Below are 24,048 nucleotides of genomic sequence, written 5' to 3'. Positions count from 1 at the left end.
CACTTAATTTAGTTTAAAGTGCAATTAGAAATGTTTTGGTTTATTTCTTTCATGTTTGAATGCATCTAAATCTACCTGTAGAAGTGAAGTGCGTGTCGATAATATGACTGTTAATACTAGCCATAATTTGTGTCATTAGATGAAAATGATTAATAATATTAAATTCCCTATAATTCAACAAAGTGTACATCCAAATTCAGAAGAGAATCAGATTGTATATGCATATAAAAGGAGCATGTCACTGTCATAGAAATATGCCTGGCATTCATCAATGTAACGTCTGAGGTTATTACCCATCCTACCAACCACCAGAGGGATCCCTCTCCCGAAAACTGATCTTAACCCATTTCTTCATTGCTCCAGGTTGCAATTCTACACAAGTGCGATGTTTTAAAGGGTTATCAAGACCAGCTGAACAACCTATTAGCCACCAACAAATGTTTGACTCAATACATTCACTCACTGCCAGCTCCCTATGCTAAACCAGTATGCTTTGCTCTTCCTGACGAGTTTGATGGTTCTGCAGAGAAATGCAGGGTTTTTTTTATGACAGTGCAAAGTCTATTTCTCTAATCGACCTGAATCATATAATCAAGACGCCAAGAAATGTACCTTTATGATGTCTCTGCTTACCAGTAAAGCACTCGATTGGGCCACCACTGTTTGAGACAAAGCTCCTAAAATCCAGACCTCATTGACTACTATGCTAAATAGATATACGAAATCTTCGAGTATCCAGTGGGTGGTCAAGATATCTCTGTTCAGCTGCTTCATTTATGCCAGGCCCATCGATCTGAAGCAGACTATGTAATTCTGTTCAGGATGCTAGTGGCTCAAAGTGGGTGGAACAATGTTGCTCTGGAAACTGTTTTCCATGTGGGGCTTCACCAAGAACTCAAAGTGGAACTGACATGCAAGGGTGAGGGTTTTACTCTGTCAGAATTCATTATTATGGCTATCAAGATGTAAACCTGCTTCGTAATGCTCCACAGCCCCAGTTTCACTCCGCTTCTAAGTCTATAGTCTCAGAACAGGCACAGGCATCCACTGACTCACCCAAACCAATCCATGTTGTTTACGCCTGTGTTTCTATTGAGGAACACCAACGTCGATGTAATTAAAAACTTTGCTATTACTGTGGTGAACCAGGTCATCCTAATGCTGCATGCTTGCACAAGAAAAAGTTCCCCTGAATCAAGGCTGAAAATGAGTACAATGAAATTTGTATCACCAATCCTTCACAGTTTTTGTTGCCTGTAGAGATCTCCATTGGTGATTACATAAAATATTTTACAGCTTTAGTGGATTCTGGGGCAGCTGTGAATTTCATAAAGCAAGAGATCGTATATGACCTCAATACACCCACCATTCAATGCATTCCAATGATGAATATCACCACAGTTGACAACTCTCTCATTGGTACTGGTATAACTCAACAAACTGTTCCCATAACCATCAAGATTGTACTATTTCATGTGGAGAACATTTCACTATATGTCATAAACTCACCCAATCACGCTCTTATCCTGGGTCATCATTGGCTGGCCATCCATAACCCTTCTATATCCTGGAACCAGAGTGTGCTCACACAATGGTTCAAGTTTCATGCAGTATGAAGTATGCAGAATTCAATGAAGATTTTAGTGAAGTCAAAACAACTCAACTTCCTCATCACTGTCCATTGGACTGCACCATTGAACTTCTGCCTAATACAGCTCCACAGAAAAGCAAGGCTTATCCATTGTCACGCCACGAGACCCTTGCTATGGAAACTTACATCAAGGAAGCCCTTGCCTCCGGTTACATCTGTCCCTCCACCTCTCCAGCAGCTGCAGGTTTTTTCTTTGTGGAGAGTTCTACATCCATATATCAAGGCCTGAACTCTGTCACCTTGAAATACCGTTACCCACTGCCACTTATCCCCTCAGCCTTTGAACAACTCTGTGAGGCTAAGATTCATACTAAGCTTGATCTACAAAGTGCTTATAACCACATTAGAATCAGAGAAGGAGATGAGTGGAAAACGGCATTCATCACCACAAGGTGGCACTATGAATATCTAGTCATGCTGTATGGATTTCTAATGCCCTCTCTGTTTTCCATTCTTTTGTCAATGAAATTTTCAGAGACCTACTGAATCAGTGTGTGGTGGCCTTCATTGACGACATCCTAATCTACTCTCAAGGAACAACATATCCAGCATGTCAGGACAGTCCTATCACATCTCCAGGAACACAAGCTATTTGTCAAGGCAGAGAATTGTGAGTTTCATATCTCCCATACCACGTTCCTAGGTTACAATATCAGCCACCAAGGTGTAGAAATGAATGCCTCTAAAATCACAGCAGTTACCGAATGGCCTCGACCTTCCACAATCAAAGAACTACAGCAATTTCTTGGCTTTGCCAATTTCTACCACCGCTTCAAAAGGAACTACAGTATCATTGCAGCACCACTCACATCATTGCTCAAGGGAAAACCCAACAAGTTGCCATGGAACAACGCCACATACCAAGCCTTCTTCTCACTCAAGTCAAGCTTCACGACTGCTCCGAACACCCCGACCCCAATCTTCCTTTCATCGTTGAAGTAAATGCTTCTGATTGTGGGATTGGAGTGGTCCTGTCACAATGTCAACCCAGGCAAGCTTTACCCTTGTGCATTCTTCTCCATAAAATGTAATTCAGCTGAACGAAACTATGATGTGGGGAACAAGGAATTACTTTCCATGAAGGCAGCACTCAAAAAGTGGCATCTCTGGTTAGAGGGTTTATCACTGTGAAGTTATCACTGATCACAAGAACCTTGAATACATCAAGGCAGCCAAGAGACTGAATCCACGTCAAGCCCGATGGTCATTGTTCTTCACCAGGTTCAATTATGCCATCACTTACCACCCTGGCAGCAAGAGTAGCAAAGCAGATGCACTTTCATGCAGGCATGATCCACCCCACATCCAGCCTCATCCTGGATCCATCCTGCCACCATCTGTCATCATTGCTCTGATTATTTGGGATATCATAACTGTCCCCCAACCAAGCATTTTGTACCACAAGCTCTACGTCTGAGAACTATCCAATGGGTCCACACTTCATTGAGCACAGGACACCCTGGCATCCAAAGAACTATCACTCTGGTACGTAATTCCTTCTGGTGGCCATCTGTAATTCGTGATGTTACCAACTATGTGAGGTCTTGTCAAGTGGCAAGGTGTTCGGTAAGCAACTGGACATCAATTTGAGTCTCACCTCAGGATATCACAGATGGAACGTTTAAACCAGGAGATTGGCCAATATCTTCGTAGCTATCGTAGCTGTAAACAGAGAAAGTGTAGAGACTTCTTGCCCTGGGCCGAATACACACAGAATTCCATCACTCATACATCTACGGGACTAACCCCCTTCCAATACATGCTGGGCTACCAACCCCCTATGCTCCCTTGGTCAGGAGAACCATTTAAAATGCCAGCAGTGTACGATTGGATTAGGCAGAGTGAGAGGGTGTGAGACTGAGCAAATGTCCGGCTACAGCGAGCGGTCCGAGCTCAACGCTTTCAGGCTGAGCGGCGGAAGTGCCCCCATCCCAACTATCAGCCTGATAGAGGGTCTGGTAATCCACACAGGATCTCAAGCTGCGGCTACACTGCAGGAAGCTCACTCCAAGGTATGTGGGTCCATTCAGAATTATCCGTCAATTAAACACAGTTACTTACCGATTAGAGCTTCCTGCTAACTACTGCATCTCCTTCCCTCCATGTGTCCTTGCTGAAAACTGTCCACCCAGTGTCTGGCCCTGGAATCACAAATTCAAGCCTCCGGCTCCATTGGAGGTTGATAGAGCACTAGCCTATATGATCCGAGAGATCATGGACTCAAGGCGACGAGGGAGTTGGATGCAATACTTGATGGACTGGGAAGGCAACGGATGGAGGAGAGATTGTGGGTAGCCGACAAGGACATACTGGAACCATCCCTGATCCAAGATTTCTGCCAAGCTCATCCTAAACATCCAGCACCATAACCAAGGTGTTGTCCCAGCAGAACCAGCTGTAACATCTGAGGTTGTTACCCATCCTACCAACCACCAGAGGGAGCCCTCTCCCGAAAACTGATCTTCAGCCATTTCTTCACTGCTCATTTTCTTGTTTACCACATGTATATATAGCCATGCAGTTCCATTGTTCTGTGCAAAGTATTGCCAGTTTACCCTACCTTATGAGCATTTTTCCATTGCCTTTGTTTATTGAGGTATGTTATGACCATTGCCTGTTTTTCTGGATTTACTGCTTTTTGGATTACGCTTTGTTTTGTTTGCCTGCTTGGACTATCTATTTGGTTTATTGGATTTATCTGCCTGCCTTACGACTACGTCTCTCTGCCTGCTGTTTTGTATTATTTGCTTGTGTCTCTTTTAATAAACTTCCTGCACATAGCTCCTAACACCATCTCCATGGCCAGTTTGTTACAACCAAGGCAGATGTAAACTCAGAGTAGCCTACAGTAGGAACACGTTTTGTTTTATGTTTTTCTGCACAAATACAGAACAGCATAAACATAAAAAAAAATTTTCACATGAGATACCTTTATCCGTGTACTGACAAAATAAATGCTAAAAACCTGCATACATTGTTCTTATTACTACAATAAATGTTTAAAGACAAAGGGGCGCTTTTGTTACAACTGAACCCTGTACTGCATCTGTACAGTTGAAACACTACCCCAGGGCAGTTGGAACACTCATTTGTTTTGTGCTTAATATGGCATTATACATAACTTAAGTGAAATATATGGACACATTTCATACTCTTTTATTGTTTTCAGATATTTCAAATGCTTGAATATGTATTATTTCAAAACTTCAAACACATTAGCTGGAAATATTCTTAGTTTTCCTCACCCTGATCCGAGGCATCCTGTCTGTCTGTCTGTCTGTCTGTCTGTCTGTCTGTCTATCTATCTATCTATCTATCTATCTATCTATCTATCTATCCATATCCAATCAAAGCAAATTAATTAATTAAGCTTTTTGACTGAATAAAAGTTAACAAAACTCTAGGAGCATTGGCAACCATGTTTCTTGTGAACGGGTACAGGTGTAACCAGTGGCGAAGCTAGGGGGGTCAGGGGTGGCCTTGGCCACCATGGATCTAAGTCAGGCCACCCCATTCGGAAATGAATTTTGTCTTGGGCACAATTTAGTCAGTCTTTCTACGCTATCAACCCCCCAGTTTACTTGAATATTGTGAATCATGTCTGAAAATTCAAATCATGCAGCTTACATTTACCATATATGGCTTATACAATTCATTGAGGATGTTTCTCATTCTACTTCAAAAGACTCTCCATCCCATTTTCCATAACCTGCAAAAGCCAATGTCTTTTATATTTCTTACTTCAGAGGGATCATGTTTTAGGTGATATGGGGTGCTATTAATATTCAGCTCTAACTTTTGCTTTACATATACATTTAGGGTTTAACATTTAGATACAAGATGTAAATTTTATCATCTAATGACAAGCAGTGATGGGGAGATCACAGTTAATTCCACACACATCCAGTGATGTTTCAGCATGACATTTTTCTGACATAATCCTTAGGTTTTGAACATATCTGCACATCAGTGCACAATTTTAAAGCATCTTTATCTGTGTTTACACATTGCATTTTGTGAAACATTCTTTTCTTTTAATTTACAGCACTGAACCACCAGTGACATCTAGTGGTACCATCAAATGGGATGTTACTCACAGCTTTTATTGAAACTTGTAAAAAAAATTTAAAGAAAGTATCAAAACTAATTACATTGTGATTAGAAACACAGTGGTCAGAAATCTTAATAAATACAATAACAGGCCAACTCACAAAGTCATTTTTGGGTCAAAACAGTTAATTTAGGAGACATGTTACATATTTCTTTCACATATGAACCAACACAAATTAAAATACAATTTAACATCACGTTAGTCTTTCATTGTTGCATGTCCAATTTCATTGTGAAAATCTTCAGTTTTCAAGTGCATGTTTTTCAATCATTGTTTGTCATCAAAGTAATTTAATCAGAAATATTTCACTTCAGGGAAATGTAAAAAGCAGCAAAAAATATTTTTTCAGACAGGTAAAACCTGACAAAACCCTGCTACAGACTTCAATAGAACAGGCGTAAATGCTCTGCTATTTCATTAAACATATAGTTCAGCCAAAAATAAAAATTCTGTCATAATTTACCCCCATCTTGTTCCAAAACGATTTAAATTTCTTCAATGGAACATACAAATAAATGTTAGGCAGAATATTGGGGTTTGACAGACTCAACAGGCAATTTTATGTATGAAATAATTAGATGTGTCAAAATTCTTCAATATTTCTCTTGTGTTCCAAGGAAGAGGTAAAGATGATTGGAAGAACATAGGAGTGAGTGAATAATGACAGAACTTATTTTGGGTGAACTGTACCTTTAACAATCAAGAGTCGTTTCTATTAAGCATCACATTTCTGTGCTCTTTTTTTCTAAAAGAATGCAGATGAGTATCTTTTAGACACCATGACATTAAATGCTTCTTTCACCAAGCAATATCGGACTCAACATGCCATCCTGTAGAATTACAAAATATTAATTTGAAAACTCCCTCTTCCTCTCTCATTTGCATCTCAATGTGATCTCATATCATAAAGCTTTTATATCCTGCTCAGTCCTGAGCTACAGTATTTTGGCACATTTTAAGATAAAATGTGAATAATATTCAAAATGTATGAAATTAAATACAAGAATAACACATGCTGGCAGAATGTGAACTAGAACTTCTTAATGGCACACAGTTCACTGCTGTACATATTTAAGATGCTGTGTATTTATTTTAAAGTGCATTTTAGAGAGATTGAGGATTTGTAAATTTGGTGACCAGGATTCTTATAATAAATATTTTCTTGATCTGTAGTCTCTTTATCTAACTGTGCTAGCTGGTGCTATACTCTTTAAAGGCACAGTTTGTAACTAATTATCAGCATTTCTTTACGTGTAACTGAGCAACATTTGTTTCAATCTTAATAAAATTTTAAGATAGTTTAATACTTTTAATAGGTATATGGTTTTATTGTATTTCTCTCTGTTAATTATATTTATGTTAAGTGCTCTTTTTTTATATTACCTATGGATTTTCCTTACATTAAAAAATAAATTCAATTTCCTATCTAATAATGATAATAACATAAATAAACCCATTATGTGTTCTCAAATTAATATTCTGTCTGCATTTGGTAGGTTCTGTTTATTAAGCTTTTATGCAGTTTTCTGACCTTATTCACACACATAAACGTATACACACACATTTTGAAATGAGGTGTCGGTGAATTAGCAGTCTGGTGTCATAACTTGGCATGTGGGTTGGAGATGATCTCGGGGGAAAGGTCTTTGATTGGCAGTTCATGCCCTCCCACATCTGTGCTCTCACAACTGCTCTGAGGAGACTCGGGTGGTGGCTGGTAAAGAACGCTAGCCAGCAAGAAGAACAAAATGCCTAAAACCTGAGAGTGAGAGATAAATGAGATTCATGATTTGGTGGTACAGTATATTGATGACAAAAGCATTTCAGAACAAAATTAAACATTTGAAGATCTTACCAAGACAGAAATATTGAACATTGTGAAAGTGTTTCATAAAGGCAAATGAGCAAAGAGTAATAGCTTTCCCAGAGATTATTTGCATATTTTTTGCTACCTTATAGATGATGCCTGCGATGAGTGAGTACTGGCTCATAGCGGAGTTATGGTACAGGTAACAGGAGCCATATTCCCCACACTGCTCCTCCCACAACAGACAGGATATGTCAATCACTGAACCGAATGCTATGGGTCCAGGGATCCCACCTAGTGTCCTAACTACAATCCACTGGATTCCAAGTCCAAACGATCTTTGACTGTCAGGAACACACCTGTAGAGAAAGAGTAAGAACTTGATTATGCTTTAACGAAATGTTTTGGATCATATACAAATTTGACATCATGTATATACCACAAGACAAAAAAATAAAATCTACACAAATCATCCTTTTCAAGAGTTTACATCCCCTTCTTAATATGGTGGATCAGGATCATTTGTGTAAATTCTGATATTGTCTCGTGGAAATAGTAAATAGTATCTGTTATGTCAAGTAGTTTAATCGTGGCAGTACTTCATAAAAAACTAAATGCAATTTTATGAACCCCCTTATATTTTTAAAATTATAAATATTTCACATTTCGCAAACCTATGCACTCATCTCTCTTTCTCTCTATCTTTAAATCTATTGAACTATATTAGTTGTGTGTTTATACCTGAGCGTGGCAGTGAGTGCAGGAATGCTGCAGAGGAAAGTGAAGAAGATGATGATGAAAAGAAAGGTGAGGAAGGTTGGCATGTGATTGCAGGATGACACACACTTCCCTTCTGCAGCAAATCCCTCCTCTCCCCATGATACATTCCCGATTATACAGCTACAGCCAGAGAACACCTGTGAATGCATAAAAATGTAGGGACACACCAATGACACACATCAATTAATTTAATACAATTAATGACTACATGTTTTCATTTGATCAACCAATTATTTATTTAATTATTTTCCCCCCACAGACATCTTGCACAGATTGGATCTTATGGCATGTTTAAAATCAGAATCATTAGCATCTGATTTCGGCAACTTTCAAATGTCATTCTAAATCTGATGCATATGTGATCTCTGGTCATCTGACAAATCTAAACACTCTTATCCTCCTAATTAAATGTGACAATGAGTTGCAATGGGCTGTTTTTTGAAAAACAAAAACAAAAAAACCCTACAGTTTGGTGACAAAATGACTGAACTTCAGGCTTGAACATTTACACTGCGCAAGCAAATACTTTTAGGTCATTAACACATAAGGTTGTCTGAGGTGTTAAACACAAGACATCTTTTAAAAATCTAGTTTAAAATATTTTGTCAAGTTTTTAGATGAACTTAATTTAATTTGTGTGTCCAATTTGGTTTCATAAATGTTAGCATTTTCATGTTTGTACCATAAAGTAAAAAGTATTATAATAAGTTCTTTGCACCTTGAATACATGAGAGTATAAACAACTTAATCGTTAATAATAATAAAAATAAATAAATAAAAATTAAAACACATTGTTCTAGGTAGATTTTTTTAGTTTTTTTAAAATACAACTATTATGATTATGTGAGTCAAAAATATAAAGAAGTTTTCTCAGGGTTACAGCACATGACCTGAACAAAATGTTTTTTTTAAGTTTTAAATACGTTTTTAAAAAACTTCAGGCTCAGTCTTGATGGTCTCAAGGTGTCTGTTCTGTTTTATGGTTTTTATGGTCAACATAAACAACAATATGTCTACCTATAATCTGGTTACACCACATGACTTTGATTTGGAGGATTAAAGCGTTTAAACAGATCTGTTGGTACAGCCATTGACAAGGAAAATAAACAATGCCACTCCATGTCAAAAAGGTTGCCGACTCCTGAAATAGATCGATTGCTCACTATCACACACACACATTTTTCTATTCCAATAACCTCAAAAGCCTTCCAAAAACTCTCCAATGTGGTTGAACTAAAGCAGTTCTGCATAGAAGAGTGGGCCAAATTTCCACCACAGTGTTGTGAAAGACTGTTCTCCAGTTATTGGAAGCGTTTGGTTGCTTGTAGTTGCTGCTAAAGGTGGCACAACCAGCTATTAAGTTTAAGGGGGCAGTTCGTTTTTCACATGGGTGACATAGGTGTTGGATAACTTTTTTGCTTCAATTAAACAATATATATGAAAATGTATTTTTGTGTTTACTCAGGTTGCCTTTGTTTTATGTTATATCTCATTTGAAGGTCTAAAACATTTTAGTATGAAAATTACACAAAAATAGAAGAAATCAGGTTGGGGCAAATAATTTTTCACATCACTGTAGATATAGATATGTTATATTAGTACGCATATCTATACAAATATGCATACAAATCTATGCAAATTATAATTTAATATGATTAGGTTGTTAAACTGTTATTTATGTTTAAAATATTTAATGGAAGCTTGAATAAATCTTCCAATTATTTGACAGAATGTCAGAAAATTGTTTGGAATATTTAGAGGCCATTTTATCAAAACGCTGAATCATTTAAATGATTATATCTCAGCAAGGGTTTTGTAAAGAAACATAACAATTACATCATTAAACTTTTTTTAACATAAATCTTAAAATGTGTTCCAGGATCAATAAAACTTGTGTATTGATGGAGCAGGTTACATATACTTCATTGTTGCACAACAGACAGGATAAGGTTAAGTTACTGAATACATGGCAGTTTGTACATGTAAATAATGCAGGGAGTACAGGTGTGTAAGTGAATGATAAGAGCGAAAGCTACATTTATATTTATTTATTTTGTTGTTTATTTTAGAAATATTGAAATATGACATCCATGTCAGATTACCTATTATTGAAATTTCTATTGTACATATTGTTCCTCATAGTAACCCTGCCTGTTGTATGCTTACGGGAAGTAAAATGCTCAGAAAGACAAATAAAACTGCACTACACAACTGTGCACACTAATATTCAGGAAAACAACCACTGTAAAGCACAAAGTGAATCCATTACTTGCATGCTTTGAAACTGATAGAGCTCAAATATCAATTTAGGCAGCTCAGCACTGCATTATCTCACATAGTATTCATGTAAACAAAGGCAGCTTTGTATGAGGTGAATGTAAACAGATGAGACAAAAACAAATCCGTGCATTAGGCCTTGCAATGTAAATGCAACCCAAGTGAATACAGATACAGGAGTGAAGTGTGATCGTGTTGCTAAATGAGTGAACATTAGAATGACTGGAGAGCAGTTGTTTGGACAGTGTTTCTTTACTTGTCTACCACTGGGGCTGTATGTGTGGTTGATGGACCTGCAGCCGGCATGGCAGGGAGAGAAATACATCACTCCATCTGCACCACACACAGGGTTAAACAGCTCCTTAACACAGTGACATCCAACGTTACAGCTCACAGTCAGGTTGCCAAGCTCTGACAGACTGAGAGAGAGAGAGAAGAGAGAGAGAGAGAGAGAGAGAGAGAGAGAGAGAGAGAGAGAGAATGTTCGTATCAAAGTTATTTTTGCCCCAACTAATCAATAACACATTGTCCATCAATTCTCTTGTTTCTGCTCTGGCAATTAATTAATATCATTACCTGCGTTATTCAGTACTCAGCTCTCTGGATTACTCGATACTGTTTGATCAATTGCAGCATTCTGTGGTAAAATATTTTTTATAATGTCCATGGAGTTTTCCTCTTCTTTTTTCTAAACTTTTCTTGTATTTTTAATCTTACATTTTCAGACTTGCCCCAACAAATCAAAGATCAAAAGTTCACTATCAAAAAGCTACACTTTGATGCTGCACTGATTTAGTGCTTTGGGAACGTCTTTAGGAGTGACCAGCTGTTAATATGTGTGCAACACATCAATGAAATTGACTAGAATTTAAAGCCTCCGCCGGTGACATCATCAGGATTTGCCGGTACAGGGGCTATAAATAGATGAGCCACAGGTGCATTGTCAAGTCTTTTGTCTTCAGACCACTCTGTCTGTGTTGTGCTTCTCAACACTGTCAAAACATTTCTACATTCCTCTGTTAGGAGTTTGAATTTGTTAGACAGTGCGCAGAAAACCTTTTCTCTTTCAAGAATGACTGATAAACAAAGCAAGCAGTGTGTGTTCCCGTGTTTACGCTCTATGGCTGAAATGGACACACCAGTTTTGTTTTGTGTGTTTGGGGGAAGAGCATACTGCTCTTGCGTTGGGCCGGGGCGGGTGTGAGCATTGTGGTCTGTTTTCAGTCAAAATGCTTCACACTCGTCTCGCTTACTTCCGAGAGCCAGTGCCCAATCTTCCATCTTGGGGCTCTCTTATGGATCTGGCTGAGGAGCGAGAGACAGGTCCGTCCCTATCCCTCGCTCTCTCCCCAGATCCAGCCGGTCCTTCTCGTGATCCTGAAGCTTGCTCCAGCGCCTTTTCGGTTCATGAGGGGGACGCTGAATCTCGCCCAAACGCTCCAAACTGGAAGACAGATTTCTGTCTGGTGGCCAAAGGAAGGGAAAGCTACATCAGTCCCTTCCTTTCTTCGATGACATCTATGACGAGCTTTCTCTTTCATGGAGGACACCTCATACTTCCTGTGTCTTCGTGTCCTCGATGTCGACATATTCGACTATTGTGGGTGCTGAGGCACGGGGGAATTCCATGATGCCGGTGGTAGAGGAGACACTTGCGTGTTATCTCTCACCTGGCTCGGCATCATCTCTAAAGAGGCCCACTCTCTCCACAAAGCCGTGCAGGACCACCTCCACGCTTGTGGGGAAAGCTTATCAGGCAGGTGCTGCCTCAGGTGCTGGCAGTGTTTCAGGCGTACCTGGCTGACCTATTAAAGGACTTGAGTGCTGGTAGTACGGTCAACGAAGAGGCTTCCACTGAGCTTCGTCATGCCACAGATCTGTCTCTCCGGGTGACCAAAGAGATGGCTTGCGCCATTGGCTGGTCTATGGCTGCTTTGGTCAGCACAGAGAGACGCTTATGGCTAAACCTTTCGGGCATCAGAGACAAGGACAAAGTGTTCGTCCTCGATGCCCCGATTTCACCTTCTGGCTTATTTGGTGACTCTATGAATACGGTTATCACCAGGATTCAAGAGGTGAAAAGTCACGAGGAAGCCTTCCGAAATTCCTTACTCGCCGCACTCAGGGGGAGGGGCTGCCGGCAAACCAGCCCCACCCCGGTCCTTCTAGAAGGGAGCCTCAAAAACAGAGCATGGCGAATCGCGTTCCTCCTCGTGGAGAATGGGGACCGGCTCGTTGCCCTCAGCAGCCCCCAAAGCAAGACCTCAAGTACCCTCCAGATACCCCCATGAAACCTCTCCATTCCCGCTGCCTCTGGTGTTTTGGGAGTTAGCGGTTTCCAGCTAAATGTTGGGTGTTCCTTTGCTTCCTACCGCAGTCCAGGATGCGGAACACTCGACATCCCCTCAACAGGAAGTGTCAAAATTGATACCCATCTCAGAGAACCTGGCAGCTTGGAAGCTACTGCCAGGTGTTTCTATGTGGGTCTCAAGAACAGTAGAAAAAGGCTACAGAATTCAATTTGTTCACCGTCCTCCACGTTTTAACGGCGTGGTTCCCACTACCGTGAAACTGGAACAAGCATGTCTACTATGGAAAGAACTGCAAAATCTCTTGGTCAAAGGGGCCAATAACATGTTCCTCTTCCAGAGAGAGAATCAGGTTACTAAAGCAGATACATCCTGGTTCCCAAGAAGGATGGGGGATTGCGTCCGATTTGAAACCTTCGAGGCTTGAATTATCGCTCAATAAGGGCGTTCAAGTACAAGATGCTAACTGTCAAGACGGTCGTGTCAAAAATCCAACATCATGATTGGTTGGTCATGATCGATCTCATGGACGCATACTTTCATATATAAATTCTGCCACAACACAGGAAGTTCCTGAGGTTCGCTTTCGGGGGCGAAGCCTTCCAATATCAGATTCTTCCATTCAGCCTAGCCTTATCACCCCACACATTCACAAAGTTTATGGATGCAGCACTTGCTCCTTTGCAACTCCGGGGCATCCACATTCTGAATTACATAGACGACTGGCTGATACTAGCATAGTCAAGTCAAGTCAAGTCTATTTTATTTGTATAGCGCCTTTCACAACACACATCGTTTCAAAGCAGCTTTATAGAATATTAGCATTAACAGACGATAAGAACTGTAATGTCTATAAAGTCGATTAATCATCATTGTGTAATTTAGATAAAATACAAATTTTAATAGTGTTTATAAATAATTAAATGATAATTGTATTAATAACCCCAGTGAGCAAGCTGTAGGCGACTGTGGCAAGGAACACAAAACTCCATAAGATGTAGATTAATGGAGAAAAATAACCTTGGGAGAAACCAGACTCACTGTGGGGGCCAGTTCCCCTCTGGCTAACATTATGAATGTAATGTAAATATTAATTATGTATAGGTAAAATCATGGTTTAAAATTATTAAACTAAGTGATAAGGGTCATTGATTAAACATAGATTGTGTTTGAACTGTAAGATTAATGACCAAAGTCTTTGAAGTCCATCTTGATTAATTGCAGAAGTTCATATAGATGCAATTGTCCTTGTTAATTGTCTGATGAAGGCTTTTGTTGGCAATTGTTAGTCTAAGCATTTCATTTCAGGATCGTAGTCCATAAATAGACTGAGGTGATGCAGGTTGGAGTTGGCATAATTTCATCCTCTGAAGTCCGTCATAATAGATTGAAGTGATGTTTGGCTGGCACCGGCTGCATTTAGTCATCATCATTCAGCGACATGTAGCATTGGAGTCCTACATGAAGCAGGAATGGTGCTGGATCCAGCCGGTTCCAGTGACCTCAGGATAGGAGTCCCGAGGTTGAGACAGGGAAACAAATAAAAAGATGTAAGCGTAGATGCCATTGAATTTATTGCAGAGTTAGAGATCATGCTCAATGTTTCTGGTTTCTGGTTCCGGCAGACCCGACTAAAGCAGCCTAATTGTGGGATAAATTAGGTGTATGCCTGGCTAAATAGATGAGTCTTTAGTCTAGACTTAAACTGAGAGAGTGTGTCTGCATCTCGAACAGTGTTTGGGAGACTATTCCATAGTTTAGGAGCCAAATATGAAAAGGATCTTCCTCCTTTAGTGTATTTTGATATTCTAGGAACTATTAATAGGCCAGAATTTTGCGATCTTAATGAACGCGTTGGAATATAGCGTGTTAGAAGATCACTTAAGTACTGCGGAGCTAGACCATTCAAAGCTTTGTACGTAGTTAACAGAATTTTAAAATCAATACGGAATTTAACAGGTAGCCAATGTAACGATGATAAAATGGGGCTAATATGATCATATTTCTTGGTTCTCGTCAGCACTCTGGCTGCTGCATTTTGAACCAGTTGAAGTTTATTTATTGATCTTGCTGGACATCCTCCCGGTAATGCATTACAATAATCTAGTCTTGAGGTCATGAACGCATGAATTAGTTTTTCGGCATCAGCAACCGAGAGCATATGCCTTAATTTAGCAATATTTCTTAGGTGGAAGAATGCTGTTCTACAAACATTTGTAATTTGATTTTCAAAGGACAGATTGGTATCAAATATAACACCTAAGTTCTTTGCTGTTGAAGATGATGTAACAGTACATCCATCTAGAGTCAAATTATATTTTAGTGGCTTATTTTTAGAGTTTTTTGGTCCAATAATTAGAACCTCTGTTTTGTCAGAATTGAGTAGAAGGAAATTTCTGGCCATCCAATCTTTTATTTCATTGATACACTCTGCTAATTTTGAGAATTGTGAAATCTCATCAGGTTTTGAAGAAATATAAAGTTGTGTATCGTCAGCATAGCAGTGGAAACTTATTCCATGATTCCTGATAATATCTCCCAGGGGAAGCATATACATGGAGAAAAGCAGAGGCCCTAAAACTGATCCCTGTGGCACTCCATACTTTACTTTTGTTTGGTTTGACAATTCCTCATTTAAATAGACAAAGTGGTAGCGGTCTGCTAAATATGACCTAAACCATGCTAATGCCACTCCACAAATTCCAACATAATTCTCCAGCCTATTCAAGAGAATGTTGTGATCTATCGTGTCGAAAGCAGCACTAAGATCTAAAAGCACTAGAAGAGAAATGCAGCCGCGATCAGATGATAAGAGCAAGTCATTTGTAACTCTGATAAGTGCAGTCTCTGTACTGTGATGAGGCCTAAATCCTGATTGAAATTCTTCATATATACTATTTCTCTGTAGAAATGAACATATTTGGGAGGATACTACCTTTTATAGTATTTTTGACATAAACGGGAGATTTGAAATCGGTCTATAATTAGCAAGTTCTCAAGGATCAAGTTGTGGCTTCTTAATTAGCGGTTTGATAATTGCCATTTTAAAGTTTCTTGAGACATGTCCTAAGCATAGCGAGGAGCTAATGATATTAAGAAGAGGTTCTGATATTACAGGAGATACCTCTTTTAAGAGCTTAGTTGGTATAGGATCTAACAAACAAGTTGTGGCTTTTGATGTTTCGATAAGTTTTGTTAGCTCTTCATGACCTATGATAGCGAAGGATTGAAGTTGCACATGAGGGAAATTATTCGACACTGTTTTCTGAGGTGCTACGACAGATGATTGCATAATTCCAATTTTATTTCTGATTATTTCAATTTTATCTGTAAAGAAATTCATGAAGTCATTACTCTTGAGCTGTGACGTAATATCTGGTTCGGTTGAGGCTTTATTCCTAACCAATTTAGCCACAGTACTGAATAAACATCTAGGATTGTTGTGGTTATTTTCTATGAGTTTACTAAAATATGCTGACCTGGCAGCTTTGAGTGCGTGTTTGTAGCTACAGACACTATCCTTCCATGCACCCTGAAATACTTCTAATTTTGTATTTTTCCACATGCGCTCCATTTTCCGAGCTGCTCTCTTGAGAGCATGAGTGTGATCATTGTACCATGGTGCAGGGCTTATTTCTTTAATTTTCTTTAATCGAAGTGGGGCGACAACATCAAGGGTGCTAGAGAAGACTGCATTTAAATTTTTTGTTATTTCATCAAGTTCTTCTGGGCTTTGGGGTTTATTGAGTATATGAGATAGATCTGGAAGAGTATTAGTGAAGTCATCTTTAGTGGTCGAAAGAATAGTTCTACCTGAACGATAGCGTGGTGTAGATTGAGTAACATTAGCTGATTGCAGCATGCAAGAGACGAGGTAATGATCCGAGATGTCATCGCTCTGCTGCAGAATTTCTATATTATCAACATCAATTCCATATGAAAGAATTAAATCTAGCGTATGATTATGGCGATGAGTTGGTCCTGTTACATTTTGTCTGACTCCAAGAGAGTTGAGAATATCGATAAATGCTAATCCCAATGTATCATTTTCATTATCTATGTGAATGTTGAAGTCACCAACAATTAAGGCTCTATCTACAGTAACTACAAGATCTGATAAAAAATTTGCAAATTCACTAAGGAAATCTGAATAGGCCCGGGTGATCTATACACTGTAGCAAGGGTAAAGGACGACAGAGATTTTTTATTTATATTTGTATTTGACGGTGTCACATTAAGCATTATTAGTTCAAAAGACTTACATTTATATCCTGTCCTCTGAGTAACACCAAAAACTTCACTGTAAATTGTAGCAACACCTCCTCCTCGACCCTTCAGACGAGGTTCATGTTTATAACAATAACCTGGGGAGTAGATTCATTTAAACTAATATATTCATCCGGTTTAAGCCAGGTTTCAGTCAAACAGAGCGCATCCAATCTATGATCTGTAATCATTTCATTGACAATTAGTGCTTTGGTAGCAAGAGATCTAATGTTTAGTAGCCCTATTTTTATATGATGTTTATTTTTAATTTGTTTGTTTTGTTCAAGTTTGACCTTAATCAAATTTTTTCTAAATGATTTAGTGAGGGTATTGTGTTTGGTAGTTCGGGGAACAGACACAGTCTCTATGAGATATCTAGGTGATACAGTCTCTATGTGTTGTAGTTTATGTGACCTGTGTGACGTCTCATGGCAGCTAGCAGACGTTCGGATTAACCAGTTTGTCTGCTTCCTGACCTGGGCCCCATTTAGTCAATTAATATCATTATTAAGTCTATGAGCCAAATTACTAGAGAGGAGAGCGGCACCTTCCCTGGAGGGATGGAGTCCGTCTCTCTTTAGCAGGTCAGGTCTACCCCAAAAACTTTTCTAATTGTCTATAAATCCTATTTTATTCTGCAGACACCACTCAGACATCCAGCCATTCAGTGACACTAATCTACTATAAACCTCGTCACCACGATGAGCAGGGAGGGGACCAGAGCATATTACAGTGTCTGACATCGTTTTTGCAAATTTGCACACCTCTTTAACATTATCTTTAGTGATCTCCGACTGGCGAAGCCGGACATCGTTAGTGCCGACATGGATAACAATTTTAGAAAATCTACGTTTAGCATTAGCCAGCACTTGTAAATTTGATTTGATGTCAGATGCTCTGGCCCCCGAAATGCAATTAACAATAGTGGCTGGAGTCTCTATTTCCACGTTCCTTACAATAGAATCACCGATAACAAGGGCTCTTTCAATATGATTCTCAGTGGGTGTATCACTGAGTGGGGAGAATTTATTGGAAACCCTAACAGGAACGGGAGAGTGGTGTCTCTTTGCTGAACGAGTATGCCGCCGAGACGTCACCCAAATGCCCTGCTGCAGGGGCTCTATAGCCGGAAACAAAGTGTGTGTTGCTCTCTGTACTGCCCGCATCCGAAACAGTATCTACCGGCTTCTCTTTCTCACTGACCTCTACTAGCGTTCGGATGCGAGTCTCTAACTCATTAACCTTCTCCGTCAGCCTGACTAATTCCTTACATTTATCACAAGTGAATCCCTCACGGCTATTTTAAACATGTGACATGCAATGCATGAACAAATAACATGAGCCGATGCCATGACTTACCGCAAATTTTTCGTTGTTCCTGAGCGGTGAGGGTTTTGAGGTTGATTTGAATCCCTCACAAAATTGTTTGTTGTTGGTGGTGGTTGTTCTTTGTAAGCGGTGCTTTGAGATCGATGCAATAATCTGTGTACCGCAGAGGAGAAAAAACGGGTGCGCGCTGAAAAAATACATGCAGTTTAATCGCAATAAAAATAGAACGCGGATGCAGGTGGAATATGCGCGCAGTTGAAACCCGATAAGAGAATAATACGGGAAGACCTGATGCGTGCTTAAAAATGGCAGATGTTTAAGGATTAAAGGCTACAAACACAGACTCTAGCTAGGTGTCAGCAGCAACCGGTAAAATACACGCAGATGAAACGGGAGAAAAAGCGGAAGAATCTGAAACGAGGTAAAATGACAAAGGATATAACTATGAACGACGCGGTACAATGACAAAGGATAACTATGAACGATGACTATAACGTTGAACGTATGAGAATAAGCAGTGCTAAGCAGGCCACAAACAAACTCTCGTGCAGCGTGCAGTGTGCTGTGCCGTCAGCAACATTAAGTCCAATGACGTCCATAGTCACAAGAACTGGCATTACAGCACAGAGATATCGTCTTAGCTCATCTGGTTTCTCTGGGGTTGAGGCTCAATGCCAAGAAAAGCATCCTCTCTCCCACTCAGAAAACTACCTATCTGGGGATCATGTGGAATTCGATTACAATGCAGGGACAATTGTCTCCCACTCGAATTGAGTCCATTCAGAACACCCTGAGCAAAGTCAGGCTTGGCCAATGTTGCTCTGTTTGTCAGTATCAATGAATACTATGTCTCATAGCTTCTGCATCCTCGGTGATCCCTTTGGGCTTTCTGCACATGAGACCATTTCAGTTGTGGCTCAAAGCCAGCTGATAAGGGTTACGCGTCACGCGCTTTGTACCCTTTCTATGTGGTTCAGACCCCGGTTCCTCACTTTGGGTCCCACTCTAGGTGTGTCTTGCCGTCACAAGCTGCTAACAACAGATGCCTCCCTGATGGGCTGGGGAGCGGTCTTAAGTGGTCGTCCAGCTCAAGGGGAATGTGAGGGTCATCAGCTCGATTGGCACATCAACTGCCTTGAGTTGATGGCTGTATTTCTGGCTCTGAAATACTTCCTCCAGTATCTGAGAGGCTGCCACGTCCTGGTGCGGGTGAACAACACAGCAGTAGTCTCTTACATAAACCATCAAGGAGGTCTACGTTCACGCCAGCTGAACAGACTGGCATGGCAGATTCTCCTTTGGGGCCCAGGGCAAGCTCCTGTCAATCAGGTCAGTTTACTTCCCTGGATGCCTGAATGTAGAAGCAGGTTTATTGTCCAGACAGAAAATACCGGAAACTCCACTCCGAGGTAGTGGAACAAATCTGGTTGAGATTTTACTGAGCAGAAGTGGACCTCTTCGCCTCCCAACAGACAGTGTAATGTCCCCTTTTCTTCTCTCTGAGTCACCCAGCCCCCCTGGGTCTGACGCAATGGCACATACATGGCCCAGAATGCGCCTGTATGCATTTCCTCCGGTTTCTCTGCTCTCAGGAGTCAACAAGGAGCCAGCAAGGGTCCTGTCTCTTACTGATAGCACCACGTTGGCCGAACAGGGTATGGTTCTCGGAGATAATGTCTCTCCTTGACGGCTCACCTTGGGCGATTCCAGACAGGACGGACCTTCTGTCTCAGGCGCAGGGGACAATATTTCATCCCCGGCCTGAGCTGAGGAACCTTTATGCTTGGCCCCTGAAGGGTACTAACTGAGGAACACTGGGTTTCACCTGAAGTTATCGAGACCATTCTAAGTGCTAGGGCTCCCTCTACTAGAAGAAGTTATGCCAATAAATGGGGTGTCTTTGAAAGATGGTGCAGTGCACATAATGCAGATCCAGTTAACTGCAGATTGCTTCAGTTCTGGACTTTCTGCAGGAAAGATTATCAGCAGGCACATGCCCCTTCACTCTCAGGGTTTATGTGGCCACTCTAACGGCTTGACACGCCTTCATTGATGGTATGCCGTTTGGGAAACATCCTCTGCGAGCTCGCTTCACTCAATGTGGAGCAATGCGATTGAGACCTCCTGCTAGGACCAGGATCCCTTCATGGGACTTAGCAATAGTCCTTGAGGGTCTGGTTGAGACCCCCTTCAAACCTCTAGAACAGGGGTGCCCAATACGTCGATCACGATCTACCAGTCGATCGCAAAGTCAATGCTGGTAGATCGCACAAAATTTAAATGTATTTCGTTACATTTTAATACAAATAATTATAATGTTTTTTCATTTTTTAGTTTCTGTCTGACGAGTACATTTTGACCAGACGAGATGTTTGTTTATTCAGTTGCCATGACAACTAGGTTTGCGCCTAGTTGTCATGAGCGCGAAATTGCGAATCTAGCAGTTTTTGAGGCTAGCTACCAGCAGCTAATGTCTTATAAACTTCTGACTCTCAAGATGGGTTTTCTTATGGCAATTACTTCTCTAAAAAGAATTGGGGATCTGCAGGCTCTGTCTGTTTTGCCATCCTGCTTAGATTTTGCCCCAGGAATGGCTAAAGCAATATTGCATCCTCATCCTGACTACTGCCTAAGGTTCCTTTCTCAACCGTACATCTGGTCACTCTCGAAGCCTTCTGCTCCCCGCCGTTTATAACGGTGGAGCAGGAAAGACTTCACAGATTTTGTCCAGTCCGTGCCCTTCAGACTTATGTCCACCGCACTAGCCAGTGGCGTAAGTCAGGGCAACTATTCGTTTGTCATGGGGGCCGTAACAATGGGGCGGCCGCCACCAAGCAAACAAAGTCACATTGGGTGAGGGTTGCTATTGCCCTGGCCTACGAGGTGTGCGGTCAAGCTTCGCCAGTAGGTATCAGGGCTCACTCTACCAGAGGGGTCGCCTCCTCTAAAACTTTGGCCAGCGGTGTACCTTTGCAGCATGTTTGTAATGAGGCAGGCTGGTCCTCTCCTCACACATTCATAAGATTTTATAGTTTGCCACTATGTTCATGCCACTCCGGGCTCTAATGCCCTTGAGTCAACATCACAAGCTCATGTCTGAGACCTCTTGCGCTCTTGTGAGCACAACTACACAACCCAGGACTGCTCTTCAGACAAATTACCTGATGAGGGGACCTGTGGCACATCTATTTATAGCCCCTGTGGCGCATCCTGATGATGTCACTGGCAGAGGCTATAAATTCTAGTAAATTTCATTGACATGTTGCACACATATTCACAGCTGGTCACTCCTAAGACGTTCCTAAAGCACTAAATCAGCGCAGCATCTCGTTCGTTTTTATCAGGGAACAGGTGTTACAATTAAGTAACCCGAGACGAAATCCATAATATATCCATCCAGCCTCTTTATCTGTATTGATAAAAACCTGTTTTAGGTTATTAATAGAAGCTATAAATGGTAAGCTAGCATTTCATGCATTTTTGCAGTTGATTGGCTTGCAGTTGACTGTAAAGTGCTCAGTACCTGCTGTTGTGGCCCTGGCTGTCTGTCTGCAGGTAGGAAGCACTGTAGTTATTGTGTGGTAAGTTGCTGTAGTAGGGAGCAGTCACTCCTGCCATGGGCACATTAGGACAGTGCAGCAGAAAGATGAAGATGGCCAGCAGACTGGCCAGCGCACACACCATGCAGAAACGGATGATCCCACGACAGCGGAGGTTTAGCTTCTTTACAATGTAGCCTCCCAGGAAGGTCCCACCACCACCTGCTGGCACCACCATATACCCTTGAATGAGAAAATTAAGTTAAAATTAGGGGTTCTCAATATGTATGTAATTGTTTGTTTTGACCTATTAGCAAAGACCAGAGCTAGTTACTTTTTTACTCAGCTTAGGTTTATTTTCAAAGTCAGTTTCTGCACAGGCACAGTCTTGGCTACAAAAAGTTATATTTAACATACCCACTGTTATTGGTCAGGAAATATATACAGTTCATTGAACACACATTGAGCAGGGCATGTTGTCACACTACATGGTGTAAGTTGTCACAATGGAACCTACCATTAAATTGTCTTTTTTGTATCAAAATGCAAGCAGTTAAGAAACACAAAACAATTTATGAAACCACAAAAATGTAATAGGTAATGTACACAAATATTAAACCTTAGTTGTGGCCAACAAATGTAATAAAAACGCAGCTTATAAATTGTTTAAAATTATAAAAGTTACCAGATATTTGTGAAAAATACCCTAATACAGAAAATACTGCTCAACCATTTGGTGAAAATTTGTTGTCATAATATACAGTAGTTGATTCTTGACTTAATGTATGCAGGTGTGGTTTTATTGTGTCTGCTTGTTCATCCAAAATCTATAGCATAATATAATATAATGGGATTTTAATTCGGAGAATAGAACTATAATTTAAGAGGGTTTTGAACTAGGCTTTTGAGACCAACATACAAAACCACTGCTAGAGTTAACACACATTTGTGTAACTGCACTTGTGATTCAAGATATATAGCCCCAGTGACAACTTCCCTGTGTGAAAAGTAAACACAGTCTCCCTAATACAATATATGTACGCTTATAATATGAGCAAGTGGTTTTGGCAATGTGTCAGATTATGTGACTCTTATCAGAGTCTATTTAGAAGATTCTGACCACTTCTATTAAAATCATGTGAGAAATAGACATCGCCTGTCAATCAACTCAAGAACACGCATGTACATTAGCCAGACAAGCAGAGAAAATAGTGCTTTTTTACCATAATTTGACTAAAAGAAGCACAATTTATGATCTCACCATTGTCAGATTTTACTGCTGATCTGAAATATTTTCTTTCTTGACAGACCGTTTTGAAGATATCTGTCTTTACCCATTCAAGAAGATAGGAGCTGTGCTTGTATGCAGCTTGTTTAAATAGAAAAACAGCTGCCCCGCCTGCCCAAAAGCATCTCAAAGATGTCAACCAAGTGGACTGACTTTTCTCAACGGGGACTTTGATCTTACCGAACCAAGTTGCTGCCTCGGAAGCACTCAGGCTAAACTGGGATTCCAAAAATTTGGGGCCAAATGTGGACATCCCAGCTATGAGTGTGGCCTCTGTGGCTCCAGCAAGACACAAAAAAATAAAGGGAGGGTTCTTCAAGAGAAGCAGCATAGACCTACAAAGAGAAAGAGATAAGTAGGAATTAAAGAGGATAATGAGGGAGATGTAGACTGGAATATAAATATGAGTGGGGGGGGGAAACTCCCTTAACATAATGAGAATGTTATGCATAAAATGCATAACAGTATTGACTGTTCTACTATCCAATAACTGGACTTTTTTTTTTTTTTATTCTTATTGAGACAATTTTACAAAAATGGCAGTGAAAATTGCCATTACCCCAATTCTTAAAGTAAAATAACCTAGGGACCCTTCACAGAATTTGCAGAAATCTGCAAATTATATAACGACAGCCTCAGCACATTCTCATCAACTGAGTGTTTAAATATGAACATGACAGATGTACATTAA

At 40.3% G+C, this 24,048-nt stretch overlaps 1 protein-coding gene across 3 annotated transcripts in view; it reads right to left on the bottom strand.

The window, feature by feature from the left end:
* Positions 1 to 5,665: 5,665 nt before the first annotated feature.
* The window catches only part of LOC127628410 (solute carrier organic anion transporter family member 4A1-like), a 44,195-nt gene continuing 25,812 nt past the window's right edge, over positions 5,666 to 24,048 (bottom strand). For all 3 annotated transcript variants that reach the window (XM_052105135.1, XM_052105134.1, XM_052105136.1), the window contains exons 7-12: positions 23,538 to 23,692; positions 22,054 to 22,312; positions 10,883 to 11,045; positions 8,311 to 8,486; positions 7,715 to 7,928; positions 5,666 to 7,521 (exon numbers count right to left, since the gene is read on the bottom strand). In XM_052105135.1, the coding sequence (XP_051961095.1) occupies positions 7,363 to 7,521; positions 7,715 to 7,928; positions 8,311 to 8,486; positions 10,883 to 11,045; positions 22,054 to 22,312; positions 23,538 to 23,692 (1,126 nt within the window). In that variant the 3' untranslated portion in view covers positions 5,666 to 7,362. The remainder of the gene's footprint in view (positions 7,522 to 7,714; positions 7,929 to 8,310; positions 8,487 to 10,882; positions 11,046 to 22,053; positions 22,313 to 23,537; positions 23,693 to 24,048) is intronic.

Source organism: Xyrauchen texanus, chromosome 35 (genome assembly GCF_025860055.1).
Source record: "Xyrauchen texanus isolate HMW12.3.18 chromosome 35, RBS_HiC_50CHRs, whole genome shotgun sequence".
Taxonomy (NCBI): Eukaryota; Metazoa; Chordata; class Actinopteri; order Cypriniformes; family Catostomidae; genus Xyrauchen; species Xyrauchen texanus.
Note: the sequence above shows the minus strand (reverse complement) of the source record. Positions and strands in the feature narration are given on the sequence as shown.